At 43.0% G+C, this 17899-nt stretch overlaps 1 protein-coding gene across 2 annotated transcripts in view; it reads left to right on the top strand.

Moving 5' to 3' along the window:
• Nucleotides 1–17899, top strand: part of LOC100728286 (protein kinase C-binding protein NELL1) — a 755088-nt gene that overhangs the window by 183909 nt on the left and 553280 nt on the right. For both annotated transcript variants that reach the window (XM_063256788.1, XM_063256789.1), the window contains exons 6-9: nt 1362–1434; nt 2206–2288; nt 8347–8481; nt 9387–9489. In XM_063256788.1, coding sequence (XP_063112858.1) covers nt 1362–1434; nt 2206–2288; nt 8347–8481; nt 9387–9489 — 394 coding nt within the window. The remainder of the gene's footprint in view (nt 1–1361; nt 1435–2205; nt 2289–8346; nt 8482–9386; nt 9490–17899) is intronic.

Genomic DNA, 17899 nt, shown 5'->3' on the forward strand with positions numbered 1-17899 from the left:
GAATATGTATGAAAGGTGCTTTAGCCTCCTCATTCTTTTCTTTTCTCTTTTTCTTTCTTCTTTTTTTTTTTTTTTTTCATTTCCTGGTACTGGTGCTTGAACCCAGGGCTTCTAAACTAAGTTGTATTTTGAGCATTTTCCTTTTAATTTGTCCAGGATCACCTTGAAACTGTGATCTGCCTGCCTCAGCCTCCAAAAAGGCTGGGATAAAGACAGGCATTAGTTTGCATGGAAAATAGAGCAGCCCAGTCCCAGAGAGACACTGATTCCCTTGGCGTGCGCTCCATTAACTGCTCCCTGGCCCTCCTCTGTGCATGGTGATGAATGAACTCTGAGGAGCAGTGACAGAACCTTCTTCCCTCTGGGGAGGCCGCCTTCTCTTGTGGCCACAAACATCATCCCCACAGAGGAGGAGGTTCAGGCATGTGTGTATTTCTACGAAGTGGTACTTTGATCTTGCTATCTCTATTAATATTTGTAGCTTGAAATACTAAGCAGAAAACAGCGTTTGCTGATTGCCTTCCATGGTCTGGAATAGGAGCACGTAAATGGTGTACCGTGCGCCTCTGAAAGCCTTGCAGCACTGTCTGAAGTCCATATTTACAGATTAAGCTCAGTATTCTGAGGCAGCTTTTGCATCTTACATCTGTTCTGTGATATCTCTTCTATCATATCAGGAAAAAAAAACCCAAGATAACCTAAAAACAGAATCTTAAATTTAACATGAAACATCCAGATCCAAAGTCAGTGTTTTCACTGAAAGAAGCTGCTCCCAGTGACTTTCTTAAAGTGGGAGAACCCTTCCCTTCTGGATGAATTCTAACATTATGAGAATACCTTTTTTCTCACAGAGCTTGAGCAAGTCTAAAGACTCAGCTCCAAAGACCCAGTTGAGGAAGGAGATCATTAGGGAATTGTTCTGAGGTCTAATTTTTGTTTCTTGACTAAATGAATCAATGGGAACATTTCAGTCTGTTATGTCTATCTTCCCACTTTAAAGCAGAAGTCCTGTAATTCAGCAATATTTCATATACCGGGATGATTAAGGCAGTGAAGAGAATGTTAACTGCACCAGTGTCTGCTTAGTTTTAGTTGAAGACTCTCTCATTGACAGATCTGGGCGCTGTGACCTCTTTGGAATTAAACAGTGCCAGCTGATGATGGCTTTCTCACCATGCAGCCCTGGCTCAGAGTGTCTAGAGGAGAATGATTTGGGGTGGATCAGCTTGGGAGAGGTCAGCTCCCCTTGTGAGTGAATCAGTTTTGCTGAACAACAGTCCGACCTCCAGAGATGCAGGCTGCACAGGGCCTCTGGAGCTGTGACTGGGCTCATGATTACCACTTGTCTCTTCTCCATTAAGGGTGTCATCCAGGATGGAAAGATCATCTTCATGCCAAACGGGTACATAACGCAGTGTCCTAACCTCAATCGCAGTAAGTAGTGCCTGAAGCACTTGTGAGTTTTAAATGACGCAAAGCTTGCTCAGGGGATCAGAGAAACAACCTCGGGAGGGCTCAGGTAGAAGCCATTGCTGGCTTCTGGGACTGTGAGGGTCCTGGAAGAAAATTCGTTATGTGTATCATATTCTTCTGTGTCTGTGAAGTTTTTTTTTGTTGTTGTTGTTGTTTGTTTGTTTGTTTGTTTTTATCGGTACCGGGGATCGAACTCACAACCGCCTGCTTGCAAGGCAGGTGTTTATGCCACTGAGCTAAATCCCCAGCCCTGTGTCTGTGTGGTTTTAAGAAGGTTTTCTTCCATACAGCATTAACATTTAGATGTAGGAAAAGGGTTGTGTTAACAGGTTCTGTGGTGTAAGACAGATATGTTCAATGCTGTGTATATGTGCGTGTTTTAAATAATTACTATTACACCACACTGTTCTTTAAACTTCTGGACCTGGATATGAACTCACTTTTTCTCTCTTATATTACTTTATATTTTTTTCCTGTCACCTGTCTGTCAAAATGAGGTTTTCATTTTGAAATGTCATGTGGCCTTTTTAGTCAACAGCCCTCTTTTCCTGTTTCTTTCTTTTTCTTATGAAAAACGAAAAAGATCCAGGCCCAAAATCCTCTCTGACTTCATCCAGATTTTACCTAAAAGAACAAAAACACTCCTACCATCAAAAGTGGTTAAGGTGTTTGAAAATTTTCTTTCTTGCATTAGCAGAAGATCAATATATATTTTATATTTTCTTTATTGAGCTTGCCCTACCTGCAGTGATTTCTTAAGCCTGGTGCAAGGAATCATGGATTTACAAGAGCTTTTGGCCAAGATGACTGCAAAAGTAGGTATCTGAATTTCACTTGCGATGTTCATTTCTTTCTCTGTCATATCAAGTACTTACAGTGATATGTCATAATGGAAACATTTTTAGCCTTGGCACCTGCAATATGTTACAACAAGAATGTTGTATTTTCCTCTGAAATGGGATTTCCTCTAGTAAGCATTCAGGCCTTTGATGCTATTAGGCTGCGTCTAAATGTTGTTCTTGAAAAATATTTGGAAGTAAGAGGCAATTTGTATTAGTATAGATTCCCTAGGAGTGGAAAAAGAATTTGGCCAATGGCTATTAAACTAGAAAAACTGTAAGATGATATATGGTTAGAGCCACTGCTGCTTATTAAAGTCAATGCATTTTAGATGTAAGAGTTATTGCCAAAAACCAGGAGGAGGCAAACTGGCTGTTAGAATCAGATCACTGTCCTAGGAAGACCTCACCTAGTCCTAGGAAGACCTCACCTAGGCTTAAGACTGATCCTAAGTTGAACAAGGAGAGACCAACATTTGCCTTCTGACATTTTCAGCTTTAAGATTCTGCATCTTTTATTCCTCTCCGTCACTTACGAAGCAAACATCTTGGGAGAAACTTCTACCTGCCAGTCACTGTGTGAGGCTTCGAGCTGCACTGATGAGCAAGGCCTGACTTCTGCCTCGGAAGTGGCTGCACGGAATGGCAGACCAAAATTTAAGCATTTAGAAGCCTTAGTGTCCGTTCATGTGGTGTAGATTCACGATGAAAACCCTGATCCTTAAGTGGAGAAAGGCATTGAAAAAATAGAAAATGTAGATGATGCTGTTAGGGTACCAATTAGTTATGGATATGGGTTTGTCCTAGGGTGAAGAGAGAATTAGGGTGAGCCTAAGAGGCATTATATTCTGCCAGAGGAAGAATTTTAATAGCAGCAAAGATGATGCATTTATTCTCTTCTGCCTGGGGCTGTGACTGCCATTTACCTTCAGTCATGGCAGGTAGATAATATTTGGAGGATCGCCCAGTGACTGGGAGACAGGGCTGTGTGTTGGATTCATGGACTCTGCCCCTAAAGATAGTGTTTTTACATAGAACTGGAATTTTGGTCAAACCCAGTCCCATTTTGTCTCGGAGGCAGAAATGGGATATGTTTGCAAAGAGAAAGATGGAGTATGGAGCGTGAGACAGAAAAGTCTGCCTTCCACTGCACAGTGCTGGAGAAGAAACATGCCACTCAGTCTTAGGCGATTGAGAGTCTCTGCAGGCTCTGAGGATGCCCTTTTCTTTCTCATTGTGGGAAACCATTTCTCTTTTAGCTGTACATTATCTAGGAGCCGCAGTGAGCTCTGTCCTCAGAGCACCATATTGTAAAATGGGCACCGGGGAGGCAGAAAGTATTTATGTGGGGCATAGGGAGCAGATGATGGTTTAATCTGCTTCTTGCACCCCGCTTTTCTCCCCCTGGCGTTTTGGCAGACTTGGAGCCTGTACCTTCCAAACTGCAAAGAGAATTGTAATTCTATCCCCGAGTACTTCCATTTTTCACTGCATAATGTGTAATCTCTGGTGATCCCAAGCAGGAATTGCCAAAGAATTTTTTTTCTATAAATAGCCAGCCAGTAAACACTGGGCTTTTTTAGTTAAGAAGAAAAATTGAGCATATTGTGTGTGTAACTATTTCATTTAAATGAAATTATTTATAATTGGTGCAAACATAATCATTGAAAAACATAAAAACTATTCTCAGCTCACAGGATGTTCAAATGCACGTGATAAACCAGACTTGGACCATGAGCCTCAGTCTGTCAATCTTTGATCTGGAAGGAGCTGGAAAGTCACTTAAATGAGCCATATTTATTGAACATTTTGCACGTGTTAGTTCCAACCCCTAAGCATTTTAAATCAGTTCTCACAATAATCTTGTAAGCTGAGTTTATTGTCCTCCTTTGAGAAGGCCATGGCCCAGAAAGGCCACTTTCTACAGTATTGTAAATAGCAGAGCCAGGACCTGAACTCAGGTACTTAGCTTCTGAAAACTGATGTGACTGAGCAATTTTGTGGGTGGAAAAAAGAATGATTAGAAAGAAAGTTAGAATCCACAAAGAGGGGTAACTGTAGAGAGGAGATCACTGTACTAGCAGGAGGCTGGAGACTGAAGAGAGGATGAGCAAATAAAACAGGCAAAGAGCAGCACCTGTGTGGTGGCTTGTGGAGCTGAGCTAGATTTCAGTGACTCCCTTTGGGAGTGAGCACAGAGCTGGCAGCAGCTCCTCAGGAAGGAGAGTCCGGGAACAAGGCCTTGCACCTTGCCTTTTGGCTCTGAGCTGCTTGTTTATCTTGGAAAGCTGCAGGACATCTGTAATGTTGGGTGACACTGGGTGTGGTTTTGCCAGTTTCACTTGGGCACACCACACACTGTGTCATCTGACTGCTGAGAATCAGTCCCCAAACCTGGGAGAGTATTAACTTTAAAATAGGTACAGCCTGGGGGGTCCTACACTTTCCTGTAGGAGCTTCTTTTATGACCCAGTTGTTGGGCTGATCTCTTTTGAGTCTGCTCCTCACATCAGCACAGCCTTAAAGATAAAACCTTGTGGGTAGGATGGAGGTGGGCTTTGGTGCTTGCTTGACTTTTGGAATCTCTTCTGTTGACCTCTGAGCTGCTCTTCCTTTTATGTTGGCTCTGTGATGCTTTCTGGGGGTTTCTGTTTGTATGTTGAATGTGGTATTTTGCTCAGTTAGTTGGTGACACACTGCCAGCTGTCTACTCTGCCATCCTGGTGGAAATGGAAGGATAGCTCACCCTTTTGACAGATCGGAGGAGAAATGTGAGGCAATGACACCCAGTGTCACCCAAGCCTCTGACTCCCAGTGGCTACTGCTTCACCGGTATACTCTGACATTCCCCGAGGTGGCCGAGCTGTCCCCCTGCCAGCCAGGAGGACTGTGCTAGTGCCAGGTGATCGGGTCCAGCTCCTGGACCCAGCTGTGCTGAAATGGCATTGTGCCATCAAACTCAGAAAGAGAGCACATGAGAGACTGAAAAATTTTAAATTATTGTTGTGTGTAATTCTTTATAAATCTATGTGTGCCCATCGAGGAGCACTTCGAGCAGCAGGCTTTTCAGCTCTAACATATTTAATCTTGGGATTTTCATTATTTTGGAGGGCTTAGTCATAATTCAATAATTATTATTTGATTAAACTTAAAGGTTTAACAATAGCAGTAGCAGCAGTGTTTTCCCTTTTTATGTAGCAAGCATGAAATAAAGCATATTCCAAAGTAGGAAAAACAATTTCTGCATGACTGATACACTCAGATCCATTCACTGTCCTCTTACTGTGCAAGAGGCCGCCTCTGCGTAGCTTTGAAGTTGGAGAGTGAAGAATAAGTATTCAGTCCCTGGCTTCCAGATAAACACAGGACACAAATAAACAAAACAGAGATGTAGATGTCATACCATATCTGTTTTGGATCTGCCAGTCTCAGAAAATGGCAGGCAGTGTAGAAATAGCTTTTGAAAAAGAATTAATATAAATTCAATGCACTAATGCCAGTGACAGAAAATGTAATTCAGTTTTTGAGTCACAGTTGTTTTTCTCTATTATTGTTGTTATAGGATTTAGCAGAGAGAAAGGAAGGCAAAATTGCATATTAAATGCCTTTGAGAAATTAGCTTTTTGCCTTAATATCCTTTTGCCTTTGTAACTGTCTGACACAGTCATTATTATAGAGATTAGGGCTTTTAAGTGTTGTAAAAAAGGCTAAATACATGTAAAATATAAAAAATCCATTATGTTAAAACTGAAGTTTTCCTCAGGAATTGAGTTTGTAGATGATCATAGCCCAACTTTGATGGACCACTATTGAAAATTGCTAATATTCACCTTAGGCAAGAGCCTAGGTTTTCAGGATAGATGAAGAATTGCCTTTTGAGTCATTTAGTCTCCATCATGTTTGCTTCTGGGGATGATACGGGTACCAGAGTTGTTCCAGGTTTTCAGGTTAAGGTAGGGATTCTTCTCTCCCAAACAGATGCCTATCCTGAGCTATTCTTTAGGATGTGTGGAGATCTAGTTCAGCCTCTTTTTGTTCCATCCTCAATCAGGTAGTAACCTTACCAGGAAGTACTCAGGCTTCTAGCAGTGAAAAAATGATAATAAGTAATGAGTTGCTATTTCCTTTTTATTATCTCTGACCTTGGCAAAGTCTTGGTAATGTATTTTATCTGTGTTTCCTAAAGAATTCCCAAAGATCTTAATTATCACAGATTCTAGGAACTCTATAATGAGGCTGGAGTTTTAAATGAAACATGAGTTTTGGGAAGATCCTATGTATTAAATAAAAGGAGCCATGGGAAGCTGCTGATGTTTAAGTAGTCAACCCTTCACTCTTCAGGGTCTGATCATGATGCGTGTGCTTTGTTGCGTATGTTATTTTCCCTGCCTTTAATACCACCCACGAAAGGCAGGAATTGGCCTGGTTTCCCTGAAATACTCCAAAAGCTTGGGGGAAGAGGAAGAGATAAGTGATCAGTCTGAAAGTTAGAATGACGTGTGGAGCAGAGTACTGTCATGAGTCCTGAGAGGGGCACGGTTAGCATGAGACTGTGTCTCACCCAGAAAGGTTAGCGTGTGTCACTGTTCTGAGGCTCAACCGTTGCAATCTAACATAATGGCTCAAGATAATTTCGGAGGGCTCAGAGACTGAATCAAATTCCTATATGGGAGAAAGTCTCAAGACATGGATGCTTATGCTGTGATTGAGAAAGAAAAGAAAAGCAGAAGATGAAATGGTGGAAATGGAATTTGTTTTCCAATCATGGCAGCCTGATGTAAGAGGAAAGAGAGAACAGTGATATTGCTCTTGGGCTGAATTACACTATAGCATGTCTGTGGCAACAGGTATCTCAGGCCAAAAAACTGTCTATATTGAGACTCCTTTGGCATTGTATGTTCCTTTTTTGTGGTGCTGTGGATTGAGCCCAGGGCTTTGTGCTGGTGGGGAAGCTCTCTACTGAGGCCCATCTGAGTCCTGTGCTGTGTTTGTGAACACAGACTGACGCAGGCTGGATGAAAGCAATCAGGACAAATTGGAACCATATTGTAAGGAGCTGCTAAAGAAATCCGGTGGTGCTGAATGTGGTCAAGCACCAGCACAATGCTAGAAGAACCTCACATGTTGGAAGATTAGACTTGCTCCGTATGGGTTACATGGCCAAATTAACACTAGCAGTAAAAAGGCAGAGATTTCACATGTTAAACCAGAGTTGTTCCAAACATCCAGAGCCAACAGCAACAAAACAACAACCACAAGAAATGGGTTTTCTTAGGGGATAGTAAGAGTACCGCCCCTGGATTTGTGGAAGTGAATCAGCTCCGTGATGAGTTTCTTTTGAGGGTACCCAAGCTTTATAATGTCTTTGAAATTGGAGAGTCTAAGGCTCTGACCTTAGTGGTAATGATTGAGTGGCCTAGAAAAAAGCAAAAGATTATTTTACAAAATTCATCATCTGACCTTCCCTGAACATCTTGGTGAATCCCTGGGCCATTCTATTTGGGGCAAATGACCCAGGTAAAAACTAGACCCCTCTATGATTTTGATCCTCTGGCCCCTGTTCCCTAGAATTTTACATTGGAGAGAAAGCAGCGATATCCTAAGTGTGTAAACCATTGCACTGTGGTTAGTGTGTTACAGGGAGATGATGGTAGGGGAGGAATGCAAGTGCATTTGAGATCCATTTAGATCTCCAGTGAATACTGTAATACGGCTTTCATTAGTGGGTTTCCGTATAGGCATGAACTGAAAGCACGCACACCTTTCTGAATGTTTACGAGGTTCCTGAGATACACTACCATGTCTCATTCGGTGTTTATTAGACCACGGAGGTCAGCGTGTCTTCAGTTTACAGAGGTTCAACTTTGTGTTTAACGAAAAATGAAAAACCAAAAATAGATCTTGCTAAGAATCTGTATAACTACTTCAAACATGTTACTGTCGCCCTCATCCTGTTTGGATATTTTTTCCTTGTTATTGCTTTGTTAGGATGACTAAATTACACAGATGACACTCTGTAACTCTCCTTCTGCAGCTGAATCATGCAGAGACAAGACTTAGTCAGTTGGAAAACTGTCACTGTGAGAAGACCTGTCAAGTGAGTGGATTGCTCTATCGGGACCAAGACTCTTGGGTTGATGGTGATCATTGTAGGAACTGCACATGCAAAGTAAGTACCTTTGAAAATGAATAAGATAAAACCAGTTTTAAGGGGACAGACATTCTAATTATAGCATAATTGAGTTAATATACAATGTCAGTTCCTTTCAATGTACCATTCCTTAACAATTCAAACAATTATGAATGCTGAAAATTTGTCATTTGTTAGAATTCTTGGGAGGTAAATCTGGTTTTTCTCGCTACACTCTGATTTGATCTTATAATATTAGTAAGAAGCTTCCTGTTTGGAATTTAGAAATTGAGATATAGAGGGGGAAGAGACTCTTTTCGTTTTCACGCATCTTCACTGTTAGCTTTATCAAAACTTTTCTCAGCTAGAATGCATTTTTAAATGGGATTTAATTAGTCTCTGTGGGTTTTTGTTGTGTTTGGCATAGTATCTGTCATTTGTTTCAGGGAAGAGCAGGATGTTTGCCTCCCTCCCTGGTGTCCATCATTTGTGTACTCCACCTATTTCGGACAGTTATGAGAGCTCCCTCTAAAATTAGCATGCAAACCACGTCTGGTTGGAATTTCTTGATAAATACCTGAAGAATGCCATTGTTTGTCCAAGAAAATACAAAATGGATTGTTAGAGCCTCAGAAATGATCGACAGGGTCTGCAAAAGGTGTTATTTATGTTGGTGTAAAAGTAGGCTTTTTGTTTTCGGACTGATCTGCTTAGTCCACATGGGCAGGTTAGATGAAGTCAGTGATGTACATCAGAAAAGTAATTGAGGTGACACGGGTTCTTTAGGGTTAGAGAGATGCTTTATTTGTGGTCCTGGAGTGGAGTGGGTGCTCCTCACACTCGTCTCTTTCCCTGGTGAGGGTTGGGGGTGAGATTGGAGCTCTCTCTGCAGCAGGAGTGTTTAAAGCCTGCCTCTGAGATGCCTTTTGTCCTTCCTTCCTCAGAGCGGTGTTGTGGAGTGCCGGCGGATGTCCTGTCCCCCTCTCAACTGCTCCCCCGACGCCCTCCCTGTGCACATCGCAGGCCAGTGCTGTAAGGTCTGCCGACGTAAGTCCTAGCCGGGGTTCAGTTTGGGAAGCTTAGTGCTTTCAGATATTTTTCTGCTTTTCAGGTCCCAATCCACTGACCTTGGAACAAAGTGCTTGCTGTTGATGTAATATCAAGTGTAAGATGGAAAGCACTGCGATATTTTAATCGCTTGCGATGTGGCAGATACTTTAAATGGCTTTATATTTTCTTCAGAGGCTCCTTGCATGACCCTTCATTGCTGTTCTCTCTTTCTGTGTGGAGATGGCTTCTGTTCACAAGGGATCCAGTCACCCATGCAGGGTCACTCAATGGGGTGGGTGTAATCGCTAAACAACTCCAGGGTTCCCTGTGCTTCACCTTCTAATTCTGAATGATCAAGTGAAGGGCCAAGTTCCGTTTTGTATTTGGAGGTTCTGGCTAGATGCTCTTGGTGAGGAGGGTCTTAGTTGGACGTTTTGGGATGAAGTTCGGATCAGTACTGAAGCACTTTTCCGCAGTGCTGGCCTGTACGCATACTGTCCTCTGGGTTGCAGACGGCACTGTTTCAGATGAAGCAGTGATGTGACACAAAGGCATGCTGTGACAAGGAAGCAAGCTCGATTTGGCACCTTTGCTATGTGCCCTGCACAATGCTGGGTACTTTCATTCTATCAGTTGATTACATTTTCACAACAGTCCTAGAGGGGGGTATTGTTATTATCCTACTATACAGGAAACTTGGGGCTAAGAATGTTAATTTACCAAGGTAAGAGCCTGAGCAGGAGCTGTGAGATACCAAAGTAGCTTTATCTGCTGCAAAGCTTATATTCTTTGTACCGAGCCACAGAAAATGAGAATTGGGCTAGAAATATGATACCCAGTAGATAATTTTTGAGATCACTTATTTGCCAAAAGAGTTGCACCAATGCCAACAGGCATTCAAAGCATCAAAGTTTGGTTATTGGTGGGAGAAGGGGAAAACAGCATGTTACCTGCTATGACAGAGGAAGGAAGGAGAGATAGCTGGCCTGGTGAGACCAGCTCAAAATACCTGTGGAACTCTTATGAAAGGAGGTTTGGAATGTTCCTTTCTGTTGCTGGTACAGTACAGCCAGTGCTCTGGAAGGCGTTTTTAAAGTTGGTCTAAAAAGACAGACGTACTTTTCTTCCAAGGCTTTTTAGAGTCATGCCTGACAACTGAGTAAGCTGAAGGGTCCAGCTGTTGATTTGTAGTTTTTCCTCTGATGGAAAAACAGTTGCTAGTAGGCACCAAACATTTTTTTTTCTTACAAACTTGATACTGTTTATAGCAGTGGGCAGTGAAAGAGGTGGAAAACTTTAAGGCATTTGTTAAAAATATGAAACTATTTTAGTCCATCATTTTGTGTTCCCTGTACAGATCTGTGAATAATTACATGTTGTTTGAACACAGGAGAAATGAGTCCTTTAAATGTTTTGTAGTTTAGACTTGGTTTTTTTCTTCTTTTTTTAAATGGTAAAAACACATGCTCACTGTGTAGCATTTGAAAACACATAAAAAGATACAGATTCAAATAGGAAATTCACAAAATAGTGTCACTTGTTAACAATCATGTTTGAAATTTTACTGGATTTCATTTTTGAAGTCATGTCATGTAGACAATTTCATATCCTACTTTGTTGACATACCATTGCCACTTTGTCTTTGTTTTTAAAAACTTGTTTTCATTTAACCATTGTTTCCCATTGTTGTTATTTAATTATTCTCCAGTTGCTGGGTATCTTTTTACCATTATAAATTATTTTTGATAGTTTTATGTAGAATTACAAGTTTGTATACTTCAGTGTTTTATATTTCTTTAAAGTAGAATTATCCAGAATAGAATTATTAAGCCAAAAAAAATGACAATTTAAGGTCTTTGGTATACATTATTAAACTGTATTCTCTCTAGGTATCTGTGAATTAGTCATTTTTATTTATTCTAATTCCTTTGAGAGCCTTAGATTTAAAAAATATTTTAAATTCTTATCAAGTTTTATAAGATGTTGACACACATGCTAAGTAAACTATTGGTGTAGTTTTTTCCTTTGTATGGAATTCAAATCAGAGTAGTTAGGTCACATTAATTTTATCAGAGGTCTGATTGATAGTTTGACATGCTCAGAATTGAATTGAGATTGCAAATAATTAATACTACTACTCAGGAAAAAATTAGAAAGAAACCACAGAAGGTGCTTGGGAGTTAAAAAGTTGAGAACCTCTGAATGAAAGGCTTTCATTTCTTCCTGGTTTTTAATAGAAATATTCATCAGGCAGTTACTGAGGATGCCTCCCTGGAATAGTGAAGAGTTTGTTCTGCTCCCAAGGAGCTGCCTTTGATTTTGAGATGTGACTCAGCGTGCCCAGAGCTGCAGGAATGTTAGACAGGGGGGAAGGGCGGTGTCAGAAGGAAGCAGAGGATGAGGGCAGGGTGTTCTTTGGAGAAATCAGAGCCAAGGCAAGTCTTTCTGGTTGCATAGAAGATGCCTGTGTTGGTTTGATTCCAGTGGAGTTGAGAAGAGAGAAGCATGAGGGTTGGTAGCAGAATTTCTAGAAGTTTCAAAGTATTGTCGCATCAGAAAAATGATAGGGAACATTGTCTTCCTTTCAAAGATGTGGAGTGTGTCATGCACCATGTATATTGATTAACTGGATTTTGACATGGCACAGTGTGTACACATTTCAGAACACCACGGTGTGTGACATAAATGCGTATTATTTTAGGCATTTAAATAATAGAATACATAAAAAAGAAAACCAACACAAAGGATCACATAAGGTGCATCTTATATGAATGGGCTGGTGGTTGGATTCTGTTTTTAAATCTGCTTTGACAATCTGGATTGTTTTGTTTCCTTTGGGTCATTTCACCCATTCACATTTAATGTTACTATGGATGTGGTTAAAGCCACTGTTTATTGTGTACTATATCTTCCTTTGGTTCAACTCCTTGCTGTCACTGTCACCTTTCTGTCACTGAGACACAATCCCTGACACCCATGACTTAAAGGAAGAGAGGTTTGATTTGTCTGATGGTTTTGGTCCATGGTAGGCTGGTTCCCATACAGAACAAGATGGCAGAGGAGCTTGGTGGAGGAAAAGGTTATGAAGCTATGGTGGCCAGGAAAAGATGTAGAGGGAGGGAGACTCCTCCATGGGGCATGCCAGACTCCTCAGAGGCATGCCCCATGAGCATACCTCTCCTCCCCCACCCCCAGGCCCAACTCCTCACAGCACACTTTGCTCATTCATGGATCTGTCCGGTGATTAGTAGAGCTGTCATCCAATTGCTTTCCAAAGCCCCATGTCTGAACTCATGAGAGTCTGGGGGGACGCCTACATCTAAACCATAACATTTGCTTTGAGTTTTAACATTTCCCTGGAGAACTATCTTAAGGAAATGTCTGATATGTGAACAACATTTTTCTTTTCTGTGAGTTTCCTGAGTTTGGTTTGGGTGAGGCCGTATTCTAGGGACCACAATGAAAGGTGCTGATATAACTCAGATAACAGGAGCCAATCTATGAAAGCGGATTGCTTTGTCTGCTGCCTTCCTCCGTTTTCGTCTGTTTGGAACAGTCTCAGGAGCTGGAGCACTTGCAGATGAGGCTTCTGTTTGGAAACACAAAAGAACTTTATCTAAGCATCCAGGGTGGTCTAGGAAGTGACTGTCCTTTTCCACTCCTATCTATTTGTTGATATCTGCTCTCCCCAAGGCATATTGAGAATGCCTCACATTAAACACCTCTTGGTGAGCTTCTTAAATTGTGAGTTTTCGGAACCCTCCTTAGACCTGCTGAATCAGAGTCTGCATGCAGCAGTCTACTGAAAGCTGTATTGATTTGGAGTCTGTATTTCAGATCTGCTAGAGATGAGAGGGAGGAGGAAGAAGGAATCTTTCAGCTATGCAACAGCATATTTGTGAAGGAAAAACAGTAGTGCAGTGAAAGGGAGACTGTTTGCCTGATGGTGTTTATGGGAGTGAAGCAGAAATTAAGCTGCCAATGTGGGTTGGGCACAAATGATGAAGACTGAATCCTGTTGATGACACTCATTAATCCTTGCTGACATCGCTTGTGTCAAACACTGCCCTCAACTCTGGATGAAACAGTGCTGATGTGGCGTCTTCTATTCTATGTCAAGACTGAATTAAGTCATTTTCTATATATTCATTCAAGTAATTCTCTCAATAAGCCGGAGTGGTAGTCCTCACTATTAGTGCCATTGTATAGGTGAGAGAGAGAAGAGCCCAGGCTCTCAGCACTGGTAACCTAGTCAATCCAGCTGCCACCTGGCTGAAGCTCTTAACCTATGTATTCAATTCACTACCTGCATTATCTCTGCCATCATCAAAAATGACAGAGGAGAGAGCAGGTAACTTCATCAGAAACTTGCCTATGAGGAGGGTGGGGGAAAACGTCATGGATCACAGCTCAGGAAAGTATCAGAAAGTAAGTGGGAATCTGCTAGACAAACAAGGTAAAACACACCTGCCAGAGGGAGGGAATCACACATGCAAAATCATGGAAATAGTGCAGAATTGGATTTGGTACTTAAGAGCAAAGTTTTATAGCAGGGCTTTGGCCTTCTAAAATAAAGTGCTTTCAGAAAGACCACCACATCAAGAGAGCAGGGGACTGGAGGGGGGTGTTGAATTTGGGTACATTGTGGGCAGAGGTGAAGAGGCTGGAAGCAGGCAGCCTGGGGAGGTGCAAAGGAAGAGAGGAATGTGAGTGACAGCTGAAGGACCTGGCACACAGTAGCACTGTTTTGTGTGAGCATCTGTGAGGCAAAGATTGCCAGGTTTTTAACAAGATCCTGTGGGAGACTCATGGTGTGATTAACAGAAACAAGACAGGGGAGGAAGCAGGTTGGGGACTGGTACATTTTATGCAGCACATTTGCACTGGAGGTTCTGGAGGGACAATCAGTTTGATGTGAGTGTCTTGTTCAGAGGGTGGTGTTTGAAGCCTGAGCTATGAATTAGCTGCCCAGGAGGAAGAATCCCTGGGTGCTCAGCTCCTCTGATCTGCCACTCTCCTTTAAAGTGTGAAGCAGGGGGCTAAGTTTGATGGTCTACACTGCTGAGGGTTGAGGAATGGCTGCAGTGTGTGCAGGTATCTAAATAAAGACCCAGCCACACCTGAAGTCCTGTATTCAGTGTGCACCCAAATGTCAAAATCATTCAATCCTTGCACTTGAGAGAGAAATCAAGGTCAAATTGGGAGGGCCAGGTGACGGGGCATGCAGGAAAACACAACTGCGTGACTCTCTAAACCCTGGGCACATTTAGTTCTGACATCCTGGAGAAGTGTGTGTTAGTGGCAGGTTTAATTTCATGGTTGGCCACTGTGAAATATTCCAGTTTGCATGTCCCAGGTGTGGTATGAAGGGCTTCAGGTATCCATTTACATTTCTGCCTGCCCGAAAGCTGTGGAAATGAAGTCCCAGGTGCCCCAGCCAAGGGAACCAGAGCCTGACCCATTTTATGCTTGAATTTCCTCAGACATCAAATATAAGCCTTTCAGCTGTAAATTAAGAGGCTGGGTAACAAGGACCGATATTAGGCATAGGGAAGGGAGTGGCAAGGTAGAGAAGGGCTGTCAAAGAAATCAGAATGGGACAGAGAGAACAAAGGGGATTCTTGTTACCTCTGGGGGTGAGCCCAGAAGTTGTCTTAGATAGTTGTATGGACACCTAGTGTCCTAATCATGTGTGCATTCTGTGTCATTGCAAAGCACGGAAATGACAGGAATGTAGGAATTTGCCAGGCCCCAGACACCCTGCTATGTGAGGCTGTAAAGCTCAGTGGACCTGTAATTTTTATATCAGACCAGTGGATTTGGGGGGTGGATGTGTCCCTGAGTGAGGTGGGGCCGAGAACAGCAAAGCATCCTTACTTCCACAAAGGAGTTCCGGGGTGAGTCTGTCAAAAAGGAAGAAAGAAGTCAGGCAGACACTTTCAAACTGGGTTACAAGTGTGCTAATGCCATTGCGGGAGTGGCAGGGGGCAAGGAAAAATCTGCTTCCGCACTTTCCGGCCTGAGCCAGGAAGCAGATGGCAGACATAACAGCAGAGCACTTAGCAGGGCTGTGGCTCTGGTGCAGGCCACCTTGCCAGGCTGGCAGCAGCTGTGTGGGGAATGTGGGAATTTTCAGACAGGAACTCCAGGCCCTGGAAATGTGGTCTCTCTAAGCAGGTGAAGTTGGGAAGTCCAGATCATCATTAAGACCAATGAGCCTTGGTCTACTGACTTATCTAGAAAATTAAGACGTAGAAAGTGATCAGGGAAGTATATATATATATATATATATATATATTTTTTTTTTTTAACAAAGATAGGAAAAGGCCCATTTTGAGAATCATACTGGTTTTCCTTTGTCGGTCCCCTCCCCGCACTGAAATATTTCGAATTTGCTTTTAATGTTTGAAGTTGCATTGAAGAGCTGAAATAACTTTTTATGCATGAACCAAGAAATTTAACTGACTTTTGCTCCTGAATGGAGTCCATGAATTCTAAAATTGTTATTACTAAGGATGAACCCATAGATGCCCTGTGCTAGGGGACTAGAGGTGATATTGGGAAAAGCCCCTTCCCTCAGGGGATTTACAGAGCTCAGGGAGTTGTGTGATTACACATGCAATTAAGATGTGCTACGAGGCGCAGTCCGCTAGGGGTCCCCAAGTGAGTAGAGCCTGGGTGCAGGGAGGGCAGCTAAGCCCTGGTCAGGAGCAGGAGCAGCTTCCTGGGGAAGTGAGGGCTTCCCCGGGGCTGGCAGGTGAAGAGGCCCAGAGGCTGGCACTGCAGTAAACAGGGCTGCTCATTCCTACAGAAAATTATACACAAAGCTGGAAGTGAGAGGGACAGAGCGGCTGGGGCAGGTGAGGTGGTGTAACAGTTCCAGGAGGTGAGCAGAAGCACAGGAATCGGTGAGCTTTGAGGTTTGAGAAGGAGAGAAGAGCCACAAGAATGGCCTTGTGTGCTGAGAGGAATCTGGTTTTATCTGGAAGGCATCGGGTCCCTAAATGCTTTTTAGAGAGGACCTCATATTTGCACATAGAAAACATGCACCTGGCTGTTGTACGAGGAAGGTCTGGGGAAGACAGAGGCTGGAGCACAGGGGAGCCAGGAGGCCCTGTGACACTAACACAGAGAGCTGACAATGGCCCAGTGAGGACAGTGTCTGGGAAGTGGAGAAAATAACTCACGTGGAGAAATTTAAGGAGGGAGCGTAGTTAGCGTGTGGGCACTGACTGACACTCAGCTAAATAAAGGCAGAAGTTAGAAGAACCAGAAGTGTGGCTGTCAAGGCCATTGCTGATACCATTCTCTGAAAGGGAAGCGTGAGAGTGAAATACGTTCGGGTGGCATGCGGGGCAGGTCAGGCTCTGAGGGGCAACAGACTCTGAAGCAGAGATTTGTGTGTGCTTTATAAGAAAGGCCTTTCAGGGTCAGCTCTAGGGCAGGATGGAGGTGGTATAGGAAGCATAGTTGGGCAGAAGGACAAGTTGAATTTCAAAGTAGTAGAACGGGTTCCCCAGCTGCTCCTGCAGGGCATTTCATAACTGGAAATTGCCTTTCGGAGTTGTCCCAATTTGAGGCAGTGAGGCCAGAACTCTGTCACACTTTCTTCAAACACTTATGGGATACAGGCTGCCCACAGAAGGCCACTTGACCTTGGGAAAGGTGCTGTCTCCAGCCCAGGACAAGCCCTGAATAGGTAGCTGAGATCTGTCCCACAGTGGCAAGAATGTGTCTTTTGGTCATGGAGGGGCTTTGAGTAGCTCACCCGTGCATCCACTGCAGAGGCCTAGAGTTAAGTAAATTCTTCTCTGACTTTCCTTCTCCCATGGATGAAAAGAAGGGGTTGGAGCAGCTGATTACTAAAGTTCTACATACTTGAACATTCCATGACAACAAGAGAACATTAGAACAGCAGAGCTACCCAGTGTAACCAATCTATTTTAAACCCATTTACAGAAAAAGAGGTTCTAAGGTTGAGGGTTTTGGTTAGTGGAAAGTGAGCTCTCAGAATAAATGTCTCGGCTTCCACTTCTGAGAGCACAAGCTAGTAGGATCCTCCTTGGGGCAGGAAGGGGAGCAGTCAGGCCTCGGCTTCTTTGCTCCTCTTGCACCAACTGCACAATTTGGTGAACTCACATTAGGGTCAGATCAAGCTGACATGTTCTGTACTTACTTGAATCGAGTCAGCAACTTAAATCATGGACAGAGCTCCAGTGGAATCTAAATTGAAGTTGCACTTACACTTCTCTCCAAAATTTTCTACAAGGCCTCATTCCACCCCTGCCCTCTCTATTAGCCTGGCAAGCTCGCCTTTCCACGGGTGTTTTGTCTGGGGCACTGATGTAGCTATTTACTGGATTGGCTTGTGTTTCTGTGTTGTCTGAGGGCTTACGAACAGATAGGC

This window comes from Cavia porcellus, unplaced genomic scaffold (genome assembly GCF_034190915.1).
Source record: "Cavia porcellus strain 051 isolate PalLab524CR breed Dunkin Hartley unplaced genomic scaffold, mCavPor4.1 scaffold_9, whole genome shotgun sequence".
Taxonomy (NCBI): Eukaryota; Metazoa; Chordata; class Mammalia; order Rodentia; family Caviidae; genus Cavia; species Cavia porcellus.